Raw genomic sequence first — 18,617 nt, forward strand, 5'->3', positions numbered from 1 at the left:
TTTTAGTAGTTCCCAGTATTCAGAGGAGCTCTGCTGGAGGAAGAGCTTTCTCTTATAAAGCGCCCCAACTCTGGAACAATCTTCCTGAATATGTTTGGGACTCAAACACAGTCTCAATCTTTAAGTCTAGACTGAAAACGTACTTGTTTAAGTACGTTGATAATGTTTTATATTTTCTGTTTTACATAAATCCAGTCAAAACTAATTCCATCTCTCTGCCTTCCTCCGAGTTACTGACTGCCCAGCTGTCTGACCAGATACTGATGGATGTTGGACCCTCAGGCTTTCATGTCCCCTGTCCGGCCAGACTGATGGAAGTTTCTGAAGTCAGCTCTTCTCCATCACCCACCACAGATCAGCTGCTCATCATCCGTCTTACTCTCCACTAGGGCTGGGCGATATATATTGAGATTTTAAAAATATTGATATATTTTCATATGCGATATAAGACAATATCGCGTATATCGATATAGACTACGCAGCGTTGAAGTGAGCCCCGTCAGTTCTCCCGCTGTCCTTCTGTACAGCTTCACCTAGCTCTGCCTCCCTCCCTCACTAAACACACTACCCCTCCCCCACCGCAGTCAGCAGTCAGGCAGCAGAGCGGGGAAAGAGAGAGAGGCGACAGAGAAACCTAATATTACAGCTCATTTCCAGATGGTTTGGATTCACCGAGTCAGATGAGCAGCAGAATTTTGTATAGCAGGGGTCATTAATAGGCGGACCTGGTCCACTGTTTAGAACTAGTTAGTTTCAACAGGGTTTATTTTAAACTATACTAGTCGTTGACGGAGGTTTTGCAGTGCAGGAAACTCAAAGACCAATCGCCGGCTTTCTGAATAAAGTGTGGCACGCACAGAGGACAGATACGAAGTTCATTCAGACGCCGTTCTCTATTAAAAAACACACAGTGACGGCAGAACCCAACTTTTCAGCTATACAGCAGCACGTCTCATATTCTGACACCTAGCCCCGCCTCTCTCACTCACTAAACACACTACCCCTCCCCTATCCCCGCCTTCCCAAACCACAAGATTATAAATTATAAATTACGATATATAGGCAAGGAAAAACTCCCTCAGAGCTGCAGGAGGAAGAAACCTTGGGAGGACCAAGACTCACATTTAGATATATATATATATATAAAAAAAAAAAAATAAATATATATATATATATATATATATATATATATATATATATATATATATATATATATATATATTGAATGTAATCTGTAGTGGAGAGCAGGGCTGGGCGATATGGATCAAAAACTATATCTTGATTTTTTTTCTGAATTGCGATATATACAATATATATATAAAAAAATATATAGATATATATATATATCGTATATATCGCAATTCAGAAAAAAAAATCAAGATATAGTTTTTGATCCATATCGCCCAGCCCTGCTCTCCACTACAGATTACATTCAAGCTCTAACTGCTTCCATAAGTGGCGCCGCTATACTCCTGAATATATAAAACCTATGTGGATGTATAAAGACTTTTTAAATTTTAATTTAAAAGCCGTTTGACCAGTGGTAGGATGGTCCCCCCGTAAAAATGTGAGTCTTGGTCCTCCCAGGGTTTCTTCCTCCTCCTGCAGCTCTGAGGGAGTTTTCCTTGCCTCCGCGCTCACTGGGGGTTCTGTATTCTGTATGTTTAATGTTTTTGTCTGATTCTTTGTCCTGTAATCATGTTTCTGTAAAGCTGCTTTGTGACAACACCAGTTGTAAAAAGCGCTATACAAATAAATTAGATTTGATTTGATGCCCTAAATCTAGCTGCCACAGTGCGTGGTTGATGGCTTAGCTACAGCTCACTAAAACAGGGCCCATGATGTCTCTTTAGAAGAACAGACTAAACGTCATGGGTGAAATTATACATTCTGAAACATTTTATATATTGTAGTTTAGAAGTGCCTATGTAATTTCCAGTTAAATACATGTTTCCTGTACAAGTATACAATGTACTAAAACCAGGTTTTACACTGCGATGTTTCAATATGTAAAACTTACTGGCTGACTTTGTGGTAGAGGCGGGCAATGCCTTGATGGGTCCAGTCTTTGCCCAGTGTTGGTAGAATATGCCCAAGTGTGTCTGATCTGTAAATAAGAAATTACACATATAGATTCTAAAAACAATATTATTTATCTGTACAGAAATACCAAAGTACAGTAAATCATTTTAGTTTAGCCTCTGCTACCCTAAGAATTATTTCCAAATGCAGCAAACAGATTTTTTCTGATGTTCTGAGTTCAGGTGTAAAATAAACCTGTGCTAATACGTAAGGTTTTGCTCATTCTTACCTGGTGATGGTGCCATCTATATCTGAAATTACTAGTTTATCGTCCCATTTCCACAAATATATGGTGCCTTCACAGCGGCAGGTTCCCTGGTACTGAGTGGTGACGCTAAAGACCACATCGTTAGGACCCTCTTTTAGCTGCAGACTGGTCTGAGAACAAAATGTGCCTGGTTTACCACAAATAAGTATTAAGAACATGTCATGTTATTAATACACATTAACGGTAAAGCAAAACACATTCCATTCTAATTAGTTTTTAGAAAATATACAGAGCTGATTAGTTTAAGAAAGTGGGTAGTATATTAAAGCATATTATTTGATGTGGCAGTGTTACAACTAGTTTTTGAGGAGTTTTATGTATTTCCAAATACATTTCAATTGCATTTCAGACTATAGTAAAGAGGAGCTTACAAGTTGTTCTGAAGATAAGCGTAGTGTCTTTCTGTAGCAGATGCTGGCAGGGCTGTGGGGGTGCTGCTTCTGAGCACAGGGTGGGGTCTGCTCGGCAGTTCTGTTGTCCTCATCACTCGAGGAAGATTCATCCTTCAACCTTTTACAGAACCAGCAGCCCACAATGTTTAAAACATTACTTACCAGTGCAGTACGTCCAGTTATTCAATTATTGTGTAGAGGAGAGCACACAGGCAGGTGTATCATTAATATGAACATTCTCCTGTTTTTATCTTTGAACAGGTGATGGTGAATGATGGTTAGGATGCAGTTTTTACCTGCTGGCTCTCAGTAGCTGCTCATCACTCTCCACCTGATCTGCTGCAGATTCCTGAAAACACAATCGAGATCACATTCTTGTGTCATCGGACAGTTTTATACAGAACCTGAAAATTAATTAATTAATATCAACTTAGGTGAGTCTGAAGAGCCATATGAGAGCTGTTGCTACACATCTAAAGTAATAGAATTTGAAGAAGTGCATTATACCCAGTGTTTCTCAGTACTCCAGATAGTGGCTAAACTAAAATTATTCTGGTGTGTGTCTGTATGTACAGTGGTGTGAAAAAGTGTTTTCCCCCTTCATGATTTTTTAAATATTAGTCAAAGACAACACAAGTATATAGACCAGAGTATTTCTAGACCAGAGCTGGGGAACACTGGTGTAAATGGAGAGCAGTGATGAGCTTGGGTCTGCAGCCTACCGACTTAGAGCTGCTGTTTCTCCCCCTCCACGAGAACCACCAGCGCCCTCCCTTCTTAGGCATCTTCTCCTTCATTATGTTCTCCACCGCAGCCTGAAGCAAATGCACAGAGGTCCTGATACTCAACTCAACTCAAAAACTGAATGAGTGCAGGTGGCTGTGACACACAAACACACACCAAAAAGCATGCAGTAGCTAAATCTCTGTCTCTCAATCATCCACAATCATCATTCTCTCTCACTTATTATCATGCACTCATCACTCTTTGCACTGTCTCTATCTCATACACACCCCCCCACACACTGCACAGAATGGGGAACATACTGGATTGGAACCAAACACATTAGGAAAACAATAAGTGAAGAATCCAAAAGCTGAGTACACATAACTCAGACACGAGTACTTAGAACAGAGGCAGATGGAATGGGATGATAGGAAAGAAATTAAATTGAATAAAAGAAAAAAGAAGAAAAAACAGGGAGGAAAGAGACAAGTTTACTCTTTAATCTTTTCAGGACTGTAATGTTTGGGGGACATGAGTGCTGGGGTCCATATGAGAAGTTTAAAAGCAATATAACACTGCCATGTATAAACTACGGTTTATTCATCTCTGAACGTTTTCTTTTGCTGCATAAATGTACTGGGTCAGCAGTAGCAAATTAAAGTGATCTTGCCCTGGGGCAAACCACAAGGTTTTTACTATAATTTTACTATAATCAATACTAGTCAAGCTAATGAAGTATAATCAAATGCATTATGAATAAACTTGACATAATATAGTAGGCAACATGACTTGACATAAAGCTTGCCCCACTGACCTAGAGATTAGCTAAAGGGAAGGTGTTGACATGTTATGAGCAGAGCGGAGAAGAGCAGCTGAGACGGTAGCCACAAACCCGAGTTCTCTAAAATACTTCTCTGTTTTAAATATTATTTACTTGCAAGATCTGGCCGTTAGTGCCTAGGCCTCAAAACTGTTAGGCAAGAGGTAGTACTGTATGTGTATAAAAAAATGACACAGACAACTTCTGATCAAGGCCAGCCAGAACCAGATTTTGGGGAACTTTCCAGGGTGGGCTTTGTCTTCAAACTATTTCTTTTTAACTCCTTGTGGTCTCAAATAGAGAATTGATGGAGCTGGGAAATATGATTAAGCTGAAAGTTCTGAAAGGCTATTCATGTTTACAACTCTCTGCACAAAAATTATTTGATTAGCTACTAGGCTGTATTTACTACTGCACAACACCTCTATTTGACCATGGGTGCCCACATGTTGGCACACAGCTGTACATATTGTTATTGTAAGTATGTTATAAATCAGTTATGCAATCTTTACCTTTGGCAGGGGCTTCTGGAACACCTGCATAGCCAGCATAAGCGGAGCTGCTGTACTCCAGTTGTAGTACCTTTAAGATTCAGGCAGCAGTGATTTAGCAATGAATTCTTACACAAACCCTAATATTTATTACTACTCAGATTTTACTCACTTTGTTCCGATCTTTACGACGAGGTTGGGGTCATCAATAATAGCCGGGTTATCAACAAAATCCTGATAAGATATTGCTCTCTCTTGGAATTCCTCTGTAGAAAGAAAGGGTTTGTTCAATAATGAACAATTACAGCTAGGCCTGTCACAATAATCACATTGTTGTAATACTGTTTGCTGACCTCTATTATGTCCAATGTGTTTACTTGGTGAGGAGAAGAATTAATATGGTACTGTATTATTTTTATATTAGGGGTGCAAAATTGTCTTACAGCAACAACAAAAGCATTTATCACAATTATACTTTGACAGGCCTAATAACAGATTTCTTTCAGAGGACTGGTTAATAAAATAAGGAGAGTAAAGTGTAAAGGCTGTACACTAGGAGACAACTAACAATATTTAAGTTGAGACAGTAATATTCTTGTTTACCTCTGCTGATCTCCTGGTTCTCTGTTAGACCTCCACAAAGCGAGATGGCAATATTAGGCAGGTCTCCTAAATGTTCGGAAAAGGTGTCCACCCCGCTGTCCATGCCACTGCTGCCCACGGACTGAGGTGACTGATTGGCACTCCTCGGCTCTGTGCCACCCCTAACTGAGCTTATGCCATCACTACACAACAGAAGTACATTAAAGTTACTCTCAACAATATGTCAATTATTGACAGTTTTTACTATAAATCCATAAAGGGTATAAGCTGTTGCTTAAGGCCAACTTGCCAGCAGACGTCCAAAGCATGCGGTTTTTAAATAGCCCTCATTTCTATATACCACGGAGTAGACTGTTTTGCCCTGTATATAGTTAATTAATGATTTATTATCTAATTTCTTTTTCTTTTAAAATACAAATATATAATCAATTAAGTCTTATTGCTATCACTATGTTAATGTACAAAATTATAAAACAGTCTTCTTCAAAAGTATTGGAACAGATACTATTCTCTTTATTTTTGTGAAGGGACTGAAAACATTTGGGTTTTAGCTTTTATTTCCAGGTATTTACATCTAGATCTGATACACAGTTCATAAGGCCGCACCTTCTTTCTAAACCCACCAATTAGTTGTAGTTGTAAACCAACTGACATCACTAAACTTTAGCATTCTTCTTCTGTGATGCTTTTCCAGGCGTTCAGATGATCTTCTTTTAACTTATTTATGATTTCCATCCAGCCCCCTCATTAGCAGGTTAAATGCATTCTCTGTAGTGTTTTGTGATCGACTAGGTCAGTCTAAATCCACTTCTGCCCCTGATTAACTCCTTTTGTAGTTTTGGCAGTGTGCTTTGGGTCAGTATGTGGCTGAGTTCATTCAACTCAAAAGTTCATAAATTAAGATTAATGAGTCTGTCCCAGAAGAAGCCATGCAAACCCAAGCCATGACATATTTTTCCACAATGGTTTTAAAGATCAGATGGTATGTTTGGCATCATAAGCAGATCCTTTCTTCAGAGATTAGCCCTTCCATCACATTGAAAAGGTTCATCTTTGTGTAATCAGTTCATTCTTGCCCTCTGGAGGTTGTAATGTTCTAATGTCCCCAACAGTTGTTTTCTATTCTTTCTTTACAGCACACTTTCTGTTCGACATCTGTTATTTAGTACATCAGTGACAACTTTGTTTTTCAGGACATTCCAAACAGTTGAACTTGCCATGGTCATTTGTGCAAAGGTTCTGGTTAATTTTCCAATTCTCTCAACTTTAAACCCCAAAACTGAATCTGAATGTAGACATTCAGCGCTGTTTATTGTTTGAATAATCAATGTATCAGTCACGTTTCAATATTTTTGCTCACAGAAATGGGTGGGTTTAGATAAAATGTGCTATTGTCTGAACTGTGTATCAGATCCAGATGTAAATACTTGGAAATAAAAAAAAAATGTTGATCCTATGTCTCATATACATCTTTTGATGTCAAACCAAATGTCTATGACAGAATAAGGGGTCTAGGCTCACTCTTTCTATACTTTTGGAGGGGACTGGGTATACTAATATCTACCTCTTGGGAAAGTAGAGTGCTGCCACCTCAGGCTCCAGCTCTGTAAGATCATCCAGGTACACACCATCTGACCCAAGGTGACGACTTCTTTTGTCTACAAATGGATGGTGGAAAGCATTTCATTGATATTTTGGAATTTCAACACATTTTCTTGTACTGTCGACATGGAAATGCACTTAACCCTAACTTAATTTATATTTGCAAACATTTTATTTTTATTTTATTCGTTACATATTTTTTTTTTGTTTAGTTTTCCTTTGGCTTACACATTAATGTATCAAAATGATGTGGGCTGGTGTCAGTCAGTGCATTGCAAAAAGCTGCTTGATTTTGGGTTAAACATTTTAAATGTTTGGCAAAAGAAGCAGCCTAAAATAAAAACTCATATATGCAGATTAGAATACCAGTGTTTCATTTTTTTTTTTTTAAATCAGGACGTTATAGGGTCAGTCCAGACTGATTTATTTAAAATGCAACTTGTAAATCTGAACATCACATCGCAATGTTAGTGAAACGGGCTCCTGGACAGCATAGAAGAACACATGAAATCTATTTATTTTGTATTTGATTCCACACTTGAAGGTATATCATTACCGTATTTTGTGCACTATAAGGCGCACTGGATTATAAGGCATCCTATCAATAAACAACTATTTTCTGGTGTATTTTCATACACAAGGCCCACCGGATTAATATAAGGTGTATTTTAAGTGCCACTTGTTAGGAACAGGGGTGTTGACATGTTTTCCTTCTAATTTCACCCAGCGGCAAGACCTATAAAGCTAAACTAAGTTAAGAAATTCTTAAAAAAACGAGTACTGGATGTTAATCTACAGAGACTTCTCTCCTGAAATCTTTTCATTTGGGTGAGTGAAGCGCTTCCATTTATTTACAGTAAGCTTAGATTTCCAGATTTCCACAAAGGCTGGTGCATTAGCAGCTAACCGCTAATGCCGCCTAACTGCCGCCAAACAGCGCTATACTGAGAAACCCTGAGTGTTCTGGTAAACCAGGGCGATATTAGCTAGCGGTTCATTCCACGTAGCTTGTTTGTTTATATATATATAAAATTTTATTTCTATTTATTTCCCATTTTCTCCCCAATTTACACGACCAATTACCCAACCCACTTATTAGGACTCCCCCCTATCACTAGTGATGCCCCAACACACTTGTGAAATGTGAAATCAGCCACCGTCTCTTTTCAAACTGCTACTGGTGCAGCATTGCTGAGTTGCATCACGGCGCACTCAGCAATGGAAAGCGCAGCAATCCAGTTCTGGTACATCAGCCTGGTGCTTTGGAGTAATAAGGGGAAAAAAAAACTCTCAGGACTCCGGTAGCCGATGGCAAGCCACATGGACAGGATTCAAACCGGCAATCTCACAATCTGGCAGTGCTTAGCCCGCTGGAACACTCGGAGCCCCACATAGCTGTCAGAGCCCCTTATAGCTTGTTTTAACACGGTATACGTGCAGACTACAGGCCAATAATACCCACCTCTGAACGCCCGAATGGCTAATACTGCTCCAGCTGTGCTTGCAGGTGTAAATAGCAGGCTACAACCAACAATACTCATCTCTGAACAGCCGAATGGCTAGTGCTTAGCTTGTAATGCTAAGACTGCTGGAGAACTTAACTGAAACTCCTGTATAATGCTGTACTGTGGCTTTACTGCTCCTTTATACCTGCTGGTACAATTAATATATAACGCGCACCGGATTTTAAGGCGCACTGACGATTTTGGGGGAAATTGAGAGATTTTAAGTGCATAGTGTGAAAAATATGTTACAGTGGGATTTATACAGATGTGTCTCAGTCTGGATGCGCTGGACATTAAAATTTTAACATGTCTTTTGCCTCAGTCAAAAGGTGATAAAAAAACAACCACAGCAAATACATAGTGACAAAAGTGTGGGACTCCTACAGCACAGCTACATACTACCGCTTATGCCATCTGTGCAGGTACTGCAAACACACTGTCATGTGTTGGTTAATGAGCTGGTTAGCTGGATTTGGTGTGCTAGAAGCAGCTGCACTGACATGTGCAGGGAAGGGGGACCTCCGGGTTCAGGGTGGGTTAAACTGTCTTATTAAATGAACAGAATCCCTGCTGTATTATTTATGTCTCTTATTTCCACTTCTAAGAGTCAGTCACTGGATTACTGAAGCTCAGGCTGTAGCTTAGAACACTAAGAGTAAATTTCATCTCTAATCTGTACCTTTTCGCTTTGATGGGGAGTCTGTCTTGTTTAGGTCTCGGGTCCCGGCGCTGTGTGGTTCAATCTCCGGGCCAGTAATGAGACGAGCAGCTGCTCCAATGGCTTCCTCCTCCACAGAAGCAGCAGGTTCTGGGGCAGCTGCAGCCTCTCCAGGCCTGAGCTCGGGCACATACAGGCTGAGTACTGGAGGACTCTCACCCAGGGGCTCCACCATCCCATCTCCAGTGATGGCCCGGAAGTGTGTGCTGTCCAGCATAGGGATCGGTGCTGAAGTGACCACCACGGGCTCAGTTACAGGCTGCTTCATCAGAGGCTGTGAACAAAACAGAATTTTATCATTCTTGATAATCATTAAGAAGACTTTTTACAAGAAAATTGCTAATGAAATGAAAACATAAAAAAACTAAGGAAAAATGAACGAGTGTCTTATTTTTTTTAACACAAAATAAATTATGAAATTTTTTTTTATTTATTTATATAGTGCTTTTTACGACTGATGTTGTCACAAAGCAGCTTTACAGAAATGTAATCTCAGGAAAGAGAAGAAGGGAAAACTGTGTGAGCACCAAGGCAAAGAAAAACTCACAGTTTTTATTAAGTTCTTTTCTATATTCAACAAGATTGTCTTTAGAAGGGAAGTGGTACACTTCCAGTTTGGTCGATTTCCTCTCTAAAATTTCATACTAACTGCTTTAAAGTACTTGATCATTGTACCACGGGGCAAGCTTTTCTGTCTCTCTTTTTTGTTTTTAAGGAGTGCTACACCATCCCAGAGTACACTGTGGTTGATAAATCAGGAAGGTTATTAGTAAATTGTTGGGCTGTAAAGGGCGTTACTGAACGTTTCATTGAGTATCTGGGGGATGTATGTATATTATCACTAAGATAAGATAAGGTAGTCATATGAAATTGCTGGGGTTTGAGAAAGAATATTTAGGTTCTTCATGCTAACTTTCAGAGTCAAAACTAAATCCAGAGTTTGATTACAGTCATGAGTAGGTTCTGTTATTTCTGGAACATTGAAAATTGATGCTAATACCATTTTAAATAAATCATTAACCTATTCAAAAAGAATGTTGAAATCTTTTACTATAACCACTTTATCACTACATACTGCGTCTCTACTTCCTCCGGAAGCTGAGAAAGGCCCGTCTCCCTCCACCCATCCTCACACTCTTCTATAGAGGGACCATGGAGAGCATCCTGAGCAGCTGCATCACTGCCTGGTTTGGGACCTGCACCGTCTCTGACCGCAAGACCCTCCAGCGTATTGTGAGGACAGCTGAGAGGATCATCGGCGTCTCTCTCCCCTCCATCACGGACATTTACACCACCCGCAGCATCCGCAAAGCAACCAGCATTGTGAATGACCCCACTCATCCCTCACACAAACTGTTCTCCCTCCTGCCTTCGGGAAGAAGGTACCGCAGCATCCAGTCCAGCACGACCAGATTCTGCAACAGCTTCTACCCCCAAGCCATCAGACTCCTCAACTGCAGAGACTGAACTGATGGTTTTTCTGTACATGCACACACACTCTTACCCCACTTACCCCAGAAAATGGAAAGCACTAAAAACCCTACTACCTCACTGGACTCTATTGCACACTGTGTAATAGAGGTAATTACTACCTCACTGGTCTTTTTTGCACACTGCATAATTTGCACACTGTCTTGTTATTTATTATTCTTTGTCTGTATTGTGTTGTATTGTCTGTCTGCACTTTTGTACTGTTGCACTATTGTTCTGTCTACACTGTGTTTATGTGCACCATGGTCCCTGGAGGAACGTTGTTTCGTTTCACTGTGTACTCTGTATATAGCTGAAATGACAATAAAAAACACTTTGACTTTTTGACTTTGACTGCTAAATCTGCGACAAAATCATTAAATTCTTTTAAAAAATTCAGGAAATAGAAGGTAGGTCAAGAAACAATGATCATACAAGGGTATAGAAGAAACGCATTGTAACAGAGCTGGAAAACTAGGTAATACTCAGCAACTAGGGAGAGGAACAAGGGACTCTATATACATGGGAGAATACCTGAGTAATCAAGTAATTAGGCAATCAGTGGGACGGCGAGGCAGAGCGTGACAGCATTGCATCAGCAACAGCAGCGACAGCAGCGTCACTGTAGTCCAGGTTGCAGGCTGAGCATGCTGGGAGTTGGAATCTTTGGTAGTAGCAGGGACTAGAGCGGGCAGACTGACAGCGTCCCAGACATGCTCGCTGCGCTTCAGTAGCACCCCCGAAGGTTCGGAGCGACCACCAGGCAGACAGGAGAAGGGAGGAGATGCCACAACAGTACCTGTGGAGGAACCAGACAAACACGGACCTCTGGAGCCAGAGCCCCGAAGAGCATGGCCAGAACTTGGGGGTGAGCTCCGAGGGCGACCTGATAACAGGCATGGAAATCCGCAATTAGACCTGGGTCTAGCACATCCTTGGCCGCAAAGCCAACTGCACTAAATAGGCCCGTATCCCTCCCAGTTGATAAGGTACTGCAAGAGACGACCGCATCTTTGTGAGTCCGAATATGTGGACAATCCTTCAACCCTCTCTGGCGGTGAGTGTCTTCCCAGACATGCTTACTGCGCTTCATCCAATTGTCAACAGCAGGAATACGTGCAGGCAGTACAGGGGGCGAGAAAGGGTTGGCAACCAAGGACGGATTGGAATGGAGTAAGTCCAGTAGAGACATTGACTAGGGAGTTTTAAGCTATCTCAGCCCAATGAGAAATTGGGACCAGTCAGTGGGGTACTTCTGACAGTATATTCTAAGGAATTTACCTAATTCCTGATTTATGGGTTCGCATTGGCCATTACATGTGGGGTGAAAACCTGAGGTGAGACTAACATGGAAGCCTAAATGTTCTTTCAAACTCGGGAAGTAAACTGAGTACCGCCATCAGATAACACATTCTCTGGGATGCCAAAGTAATGAAATATGTGTTCATACAAAGCATGGGCAGTGTGGAAAGCAGTGGGTAAAAATGTGAAAGAAATTAATTTAACAGCTCGGGGAAAATCTATTTGCTATAGTCAGAACGGTGGTATGGCCATTAGATACAGGGAGGTCAGTAATGAAACCAAGGGGAATGTGGGACCATGGGTGTTTGGGAACTGGAAGAGGCAAACGTTTACCGGATGGGAGCATTTTGGGGGTCTTACACTGGGCACACACTGAACACAAGGATATAACAGTGCGTACGTCCTTACACAAACTGTCCCACCAATAACGTGGAGATGAGTTGCACCCGAAGAAATACTTGACCCCCACAATTATTATTGTATAGTTGGCACCCTGACTGTGTACAACATAAAAGCAGTCCATGGAAGCTATTCCCACATTTCAAAGTTTCCTCAGTATTTATACGGCAAATGCAAACTCGAGTCCCCATCTCTGATATACAGGGACCAGCATGATGGAGATGTGGTCGGAGAGCCCAAGGTGGGGGTGGGGGAAGGCTCTGTACGCCTTCCTCACATTGGTGTAAACACAGTGAAGCATGTTATTACCTCGCGCTGGGATATTCACGTGTTGGTTAAACCTCGGCAGTGTGTTCTTCAGTTCTACGTGGTTAAAATCCCCCGCTACCACGTAGAACGTGTTCATATGCTTGTTCTGAAGCGAGCGGATGTTGTCATAAAGCTCCTTCAGCGTGTTGTTAGTATTAGCATCCGGTGCTATGTATACAGCAATCACGAACACTGCCGTATGTCCATAGTTGCTGTTTTACTGTCCTTAATCCTAAAAAGTTCAGTTTTGCTATAACTCACACGCATGGGGCGCGTGAAGTTGGGCTCAGAACCCACGTAAAAAACGCTCAAAACAGGGTATCCCCTACTAGGAGCGTGAGAAGCTGCTGCCCTACCGGTTGCCGACATCTTGTTATACTCCATCTGTTACGGGACGGTTAGGGCACTGACCCAAGTGCAGAGAACAAAAAGTGTGAGATCAGGTTGGAAAACTAACAGTGTGTGCCCATTTTGCCTAGCTGCCCGGAGCTGGGTTTGAATCAGAAACTTGTGGTTTACCAGCCCAATGCTTTACTAATACTCCATAGGGGGAACAAAGGTAAAAACAGGAATTGAGAGTCGTACCCTTAGGAGTGGTAGTAAGAAAAAAGGCAGGAAAACAAAAAAAGGAGACACCACATGTGGTGCGGCCCAAATTGAAAAGCATTTCCCAAAAACACAAAATATTTTTTTCTTGGTTTGTTTTTATAAAAATAGGCACTGAACAATTCAGCCCTGAACATTTTAAATTCTGCACAGCCTTTTTTTATTTTCTTAATGACTTGACTAGTGTTAATTTTGACAGCAAATTCTTATTTAATTTTCTGTCATAGTCTTGTGATGAAAATGGCATTTAGTTTTACACATAATTTAGTTATCTGAAATGTTTTTAGTTTTAGTCGACTAAATATTATAAGAATATAAGACTAAAATGTAAAAGGTGTAAATGTAAATGCTTTTTCCCCTTGAATTATTAACTATAAACTTATAAAAAAAAAACGTTTATTAACCAGTTGTGTAATATTGTTAATGTTTGAATGTGACTATAAATGTTTTACATTTAAAATTGTGTTCTAGAAATCAGGTCATAAAACATTTGAATGGTTAAATTGAAGCTGTAGACGCAAAAACACAGTTTTTAAAGGATCTAGTTTTATGTCCAGCACTAATTCAGCACACCTCGCTACATTCTATAAATGAGCTCAAAAAACACACACACACACACACACACACACACACACACACACACATACACACACACACACACACACACTGTCCTGTAGAGATGCTCTCAGGATGAAGAGACTTCATGAGTTAAAGTGAGAAACTTGTGAGAAAGTGCTGTAAGGAACTTTACACAGATTTTGGGTTAATTGATTCACTTATTTTATTGTTATATTTTTGCTACATCTTTTTCCTTTCTGATCTGTTCCTGCTTTAACACTAGATATATGTTTCCCATCGTGGGACAGAACAGATGATCTTAACTTAATGAGTGAGTTCTGTATCAGTAACATTAACTTTACAGTACAGCAGTGGAGTCTTTCAGTACACAGCGTCAGCTTTTGAGCTCACCATCAGCTCATGAAATAACATTAACATTAAAACGCTGATCTCTGCATGGAGATCTGTGTGACTCTTGTCTGCAGAAGCTGAAAGATTTGTGGTGTTTTACCACAGATGAAGTCGCTGCACACGTTTTTTTTTTTACATGTTGTCTCGTCTTTCGCGACTTCACCTTTTTCTTCTTTTTGAATTTGTCTTGGCTGGTGCATACCTTACTGGTCAACACTCAAAAAAGGTGTGACAAAGGGAAGCAGGAAATTGTCTTAAATACAGGAACCAGCAGGTAAGGCTGGTTCCCACTAATTACCCCTGGGATTTGGAATTCCTCTGGGGAACAGTGACTTGCCACTGCCGCCACCTGCTGGCAGTAGAGGCTAAACCATTACACTGTCCGATACTTTTGAATGGGATGAGTTGGGGAATGAGTTGGGAGTTGCGGGTGGACAGCAGAAACAATTACTTCAACAAAAGCGGAAAAGCTAAAAGTGAACAGATGTCCCAATACTTTGTGTATATAGTGCATGCTGGGTGTAATCAGATCCATGAGGTGTCCTGTGTATGTCCTGAATTTCTTAACAACGAGCATGACTGAAACAGCTAAAAAAGCATTTTTTTATTCAAATAGTGATTGCGATAGTGCTGCAGCTTTGATTTGAAAAGTACATGAGATGTGTGTTTGTGTACCTTGGCAGCATGAGGCAACTCTCCCCAGGCCCACAGAATCTCAGGGTTCTCGGGCTTCCCCATACTTGTCTGTTTGACCAGTAGCTCTGAGTCGCTCTTGGGTGACGGAGGCAAGGAGTCATTTCCTGAGCTGCTAAAGCAGAAAGAGTAAAGCTGCTGTATGAGACACATTAAATACAGCACTAGTGTATTTACCCCTGAGCAAGGGACAATCAGTTTCAGGTCGGGAGGATCAAATCAGTTTATTGATTTCTCTGATCAAGCACACCTGGATAATGTCACTTGTTACTGACCAAGACTGCATGGAGAAATAAAAACTGGAGCTGATTACTCTGGCTATGGATGTATTAAATACCTCATTGTTGATGGAAAAGCTGATGCTTCTTGGGGGCAGGAGATGGACAGCCCTGCACTAGCTGGTATAAGCAGAGTACTGGTCTGGTCCATCCTTGTCCTGTGAATAAAAAAATTTATCTGCAAAATTAATTCAAATAAAAGTGTACATCTAATCGTCAGTTTAGGTTTAGGTCTGAGGTGAAGCTTGGGTTCACTGTGTTCACATGCATCGTCATAGTGCTAGTGGTCGACCCCTAAACCAACTGGTTGGGCCACCCTTAGCAGCAACAATTGCAACCAAGTGTTTACGGTAACGTGCAATGAGTCTTTCACAGTGATGTGGAGGAATTTTGGTCCACTCATCTTTACCGAATCCTGATATTCTGCCATATTGGCAGGTTTTCCAACACAAATACAAGAGCATCCCAATCGGATTAAGGTCAGGACATTGACTAGGCCATCCCACTGTCTTCACTTTGCATTTTTTCAGGTATTCAGAGGTGGACTTGCTGGTGTGTTTTGGGGTAATGTTGAGCAAGGATTTAATCGCAGCGGGAATTAAGAGAGTGCTGCGCTCTTATTTTCACCGAGACCTGTCTCTCAGATAAAGTTCCGGACAGCGATACTCAGCTAGAGACTCACTCCGTACACAGAGAAGACCAAAAGGCAGCCTCCAGTAAAGCTAAAGGGGGAGGTGTGTGTGTGTTTGTAAACAATGCGTGGCGTGGAGACATACAGACCGCTTATGAGCACTGTTCACCAGACGTGGAGTTCATACTGCTGAAATGCCGTCCCTATTATCTACCACGGGAATTTACTGCTGTGTATTTAGCCACTGTTTACATCCCCCCATGGGGTAACTCTATGTCAGCGCTCGGCAAACTCCATGACGTCATCAGCCTGCTGGAAACGGCTCACCCTGATGCTGTCTTCATCACCGCTGGGGATTTTAACCAGTGCAACTTAGGGACTGTATTTCACAAATAATACCAACACGTGGACATTCCCACCCGCGACAAGAACACCCTAGACAATGTGTAAAGCAATGTATGCGGTGCATACAGAGCCGCACCTCGCCCCCTCTTCGGGCAGTCAGACCACATCTCAGTGTTCCTGTACCCAGCCTACAGACAGAGACTCAAACAGGCAAACCCTGTTACCAAAACAGTTAAACTGTGGTCTCTGGAGACTGAGGACTCCAACAGACTGGGATGTGTTTAAAGCTGCAGCCACAATGGAGGACTCCTCTGTCTGCATAGAGGACTATGCTGAGCATGTGTCTACATGTGGCTACATCAGCACTTGTGTGGATAACATTGTGCCCACCATACAAGTGAAGAGATTTCCCAATCAGAAGCACTGGATCAACAGTCAGGTACGACGCATGCTGTGTGCTCGCTCTCTTGCATTTAAATCAGGCAATGAGACTGAGTACAAAGCTGCAAAGTAAAGAGTGAGGAAGGCCATCACAGCAGCCAAGAGGCAGTACAGGGAGAAACTGGATGGCTTCTACTCCACTGCTGACTCCAGGCAGATGTGGCAAGGCCTGCAGCACATCACAGACTACAAGACCACCACCAGCACCCTGAGCTCTGCAGACACCCTACCAGATGACTTTCCCTCAGCCAGAATATTGTTCCCACTTGCTACAAGAACACAACTATTGTCCCCCTCCCCAAGAAGAGCCCCCCAACCTGCCTGAATAATTACAGGCCAGTAGCACTCACTCCGATCATTATGAAGTGCTTTGAGAAAGTGGTTCTGCCTCACATCCAATGCAGCATACCGGACACTCTGGACCCCCTGCAGTACGCCTACCGTCCCAACAGATCCACCTCGGACGCTATCGCTGCTGCCCTCCACTACTCTTTCTCCCACCTGGAAAACAAAGACTCCTACATCAGGATGCTCTGGACTACAGTTCTGCCTTTAACATGGTCATTCCTCACAAACTCACAAACAAACTGTCTGTACTCGGCCTGCACCCCACCCTTTGCAGCTGGCTGTTGGATCTCCTGACTGGAAGGCCTCAGTCTGTCAGGATTGGAGACAGGACTTCAGCCAGTATCACCACCTACACAGGCACCCCACAGGGTTGTGTCCTCAGCCCTATCCTCTACACCCTGTTCACCCACGACTGTGTCGCTTCCCATAAGGACAACATCATCCTGAAGTTCGACGACACCGCAGCCGCATCAGTGACGGAGATGAAGCGGCTTACAGGAGGGAGGTAACAAGACTGCTGTCATGGTGTGAGGACAACAACCTCGCCCTGAACACAGATAAGACGAAGGAGCTGATAGTTGACATGAGGAGGGAGAGGAGACCTCATCAGCCACTGTTCATCCGGGAGCTTGAAGTGGAGAGGGTGAACAGTTTTAAATACCTGGGCATCCACATCAGTGAGGACTTCACTTGGACATTGAACACCAAACAGCTGGTCAAAAAGGCTCAACAGCGGCTGTACTTCCTGAGGAGGCTGAGGAAGTGCGGGATGTCTCCCAAGATACTCTGCAACTTCTACAGCTGTGTTATTGAGAGCCTCTTGAGCAGCTGTATCACTGTGTGGTACGGCAACACTACTGTGAAGGACCGTACACGCCTGCAGAGAGTGGTAAAGACTGCAGAAAAGATCATCAGAACTCCACTGCCCTCTCTGCAAAACATCTACCACCAGAGAGTCCTCAGGAGAGCTGCCTCCATCCTCAAAGACTCTACCCACCCCCAGCATAGACTGTTCACTCTTCTGCCTTCAGGCCGGAGGTACAGAAGTGTGAAATGCAAATACACCAAGTTAAAGAACTCCTTCTTCCCCACTGCTACCAGACTCTTGAACCTACCTCAGAAATAACCCTTCACCTTACTCTCTACATGTTTACATGTCAAGGACATTACTTAGAGGCACATTCTCACTTAACTGCAAAATTTTATAATTGCACTACTTAACCTTTTGTACTTTTTGCATATTCCACTGCTGTAGATAACATGTACTTACTTGTAAATAATATCCATAACACAATACTGTTTTTGTCACGCCCTGCTCTGTTTCCCTGTGTTTTCCCTGTTTCCTAGTATGTTTCCCCAATAAATTTCCATCACATGTCTCATTTGTAGCTCCGCCCTTTCCCCAGGTGTTCATTGTTTCTTGTTCGTATAAATAGTCCCCTGTGCCACTTTGTCTTCGTCTGTCTTTGCACCTTCATGCATTGTCTGTCGTTCCACGTTTTTGCTATAATTATTTCTACCTTCCTTGGTTCTTTGTAATTACACGTTCTTGTTTATTTCTAGTTACCTGTTTGTCCCGTATATTTCCTTGTTTATCTTGTTAATTCCCTTGTATATAT

At 42.0% G+C, this 18,617-nt stretch overlaps 1 protein-coding gene across 11 annotated transcripts in view; it reads right to left on the reverse strand.

The window, feature by feature from the left end:
- Positions 1 to 18,617, reverse strand: part of lpin1a (lipin 1a) — a 78,335-nt gene that overhangs the window by 14,655 nt on the left and 45,063 nt on the right. For 8 of the 11 annotated variants that reach the window (XR_007424192.1, XR_007424190.1, XR_007424191.1 and 5 more), the window contains 13 exons: positions 15,293 to 15,391; positions 14,938 to 15,070; positions 9,169 to 9,481; positions 6,947 to 7,040; positions 5,383 to 5,564; positions 4,952 to 5,045; positions 4,801 to 4,870; positions 3,789 to 3,866; positions 3,465 to 3,557; positions 3,039 to 3,091; positions 2,722 to 2,860; positions 2,312 to 2,460; positions 2,021 to 2,107 (listed from right to left, as the gene is read on the reverse strand). Coding sequence is in view for 8 of the 11 variants with exons in the window: in XM_049464099.1 (XP_049320056.1) it covers positions 2,021 to 2,107; positions 2,312 to 2,460; positions 2,722 to 2,860; positions 3,039 to 3,091; positions 3,465 to 3,557; positions 3,789 to 3,866; positions 4,801 to 4,870; positions 4,952 to 5,045; positions 5,383 to 5,564; positions 6,947 to 7,040; positions 9,169 to 9,481; positions 14,938 to 15,070; positions 15,293 to 15,391 (1,584 nt within the window). In the remaining 3 variants the exon portion in view is untranslated. The remainder of the gene's footprint in view (positions 1 to 2,020; positions 2,108 to 2,311; positions 2,461 to 2,721; positions 2,861 to 3,038; positions 3,092 to 3,464; positions 3,558 to 3,788; positions 3,867 to 4,800; positions 4,871 to 4,951; positions 5,046 to 5,382; positions 5,565 to 6,946; positions 7,041 to 9,168; positions 9,482 to 14,937; positions 15,071 to 15,292; positions 15,392 to 18,617) is intronic. The other 3 variants (XM_049464100.1, XM_007240767.4, XM_049464101.1) reach the window with 3 other exon arrangements.

The sequence above is a fragment of the Astyanax mexicanus genome, chromosome 14, assembly GCF_023375975.1.
Source record: "Astyanax mexicanus isolate ESR-SI-001 chromosome 14, AstMex3_surface, whole genome shotgun sequence".
Classification (NCBI taxonomy): Eukaryota; Metazoa; Chordata; class Actinopteri; order Characiformes; family Acestrorhamphidae; genus Astyanax; species Astyanax mexicanus.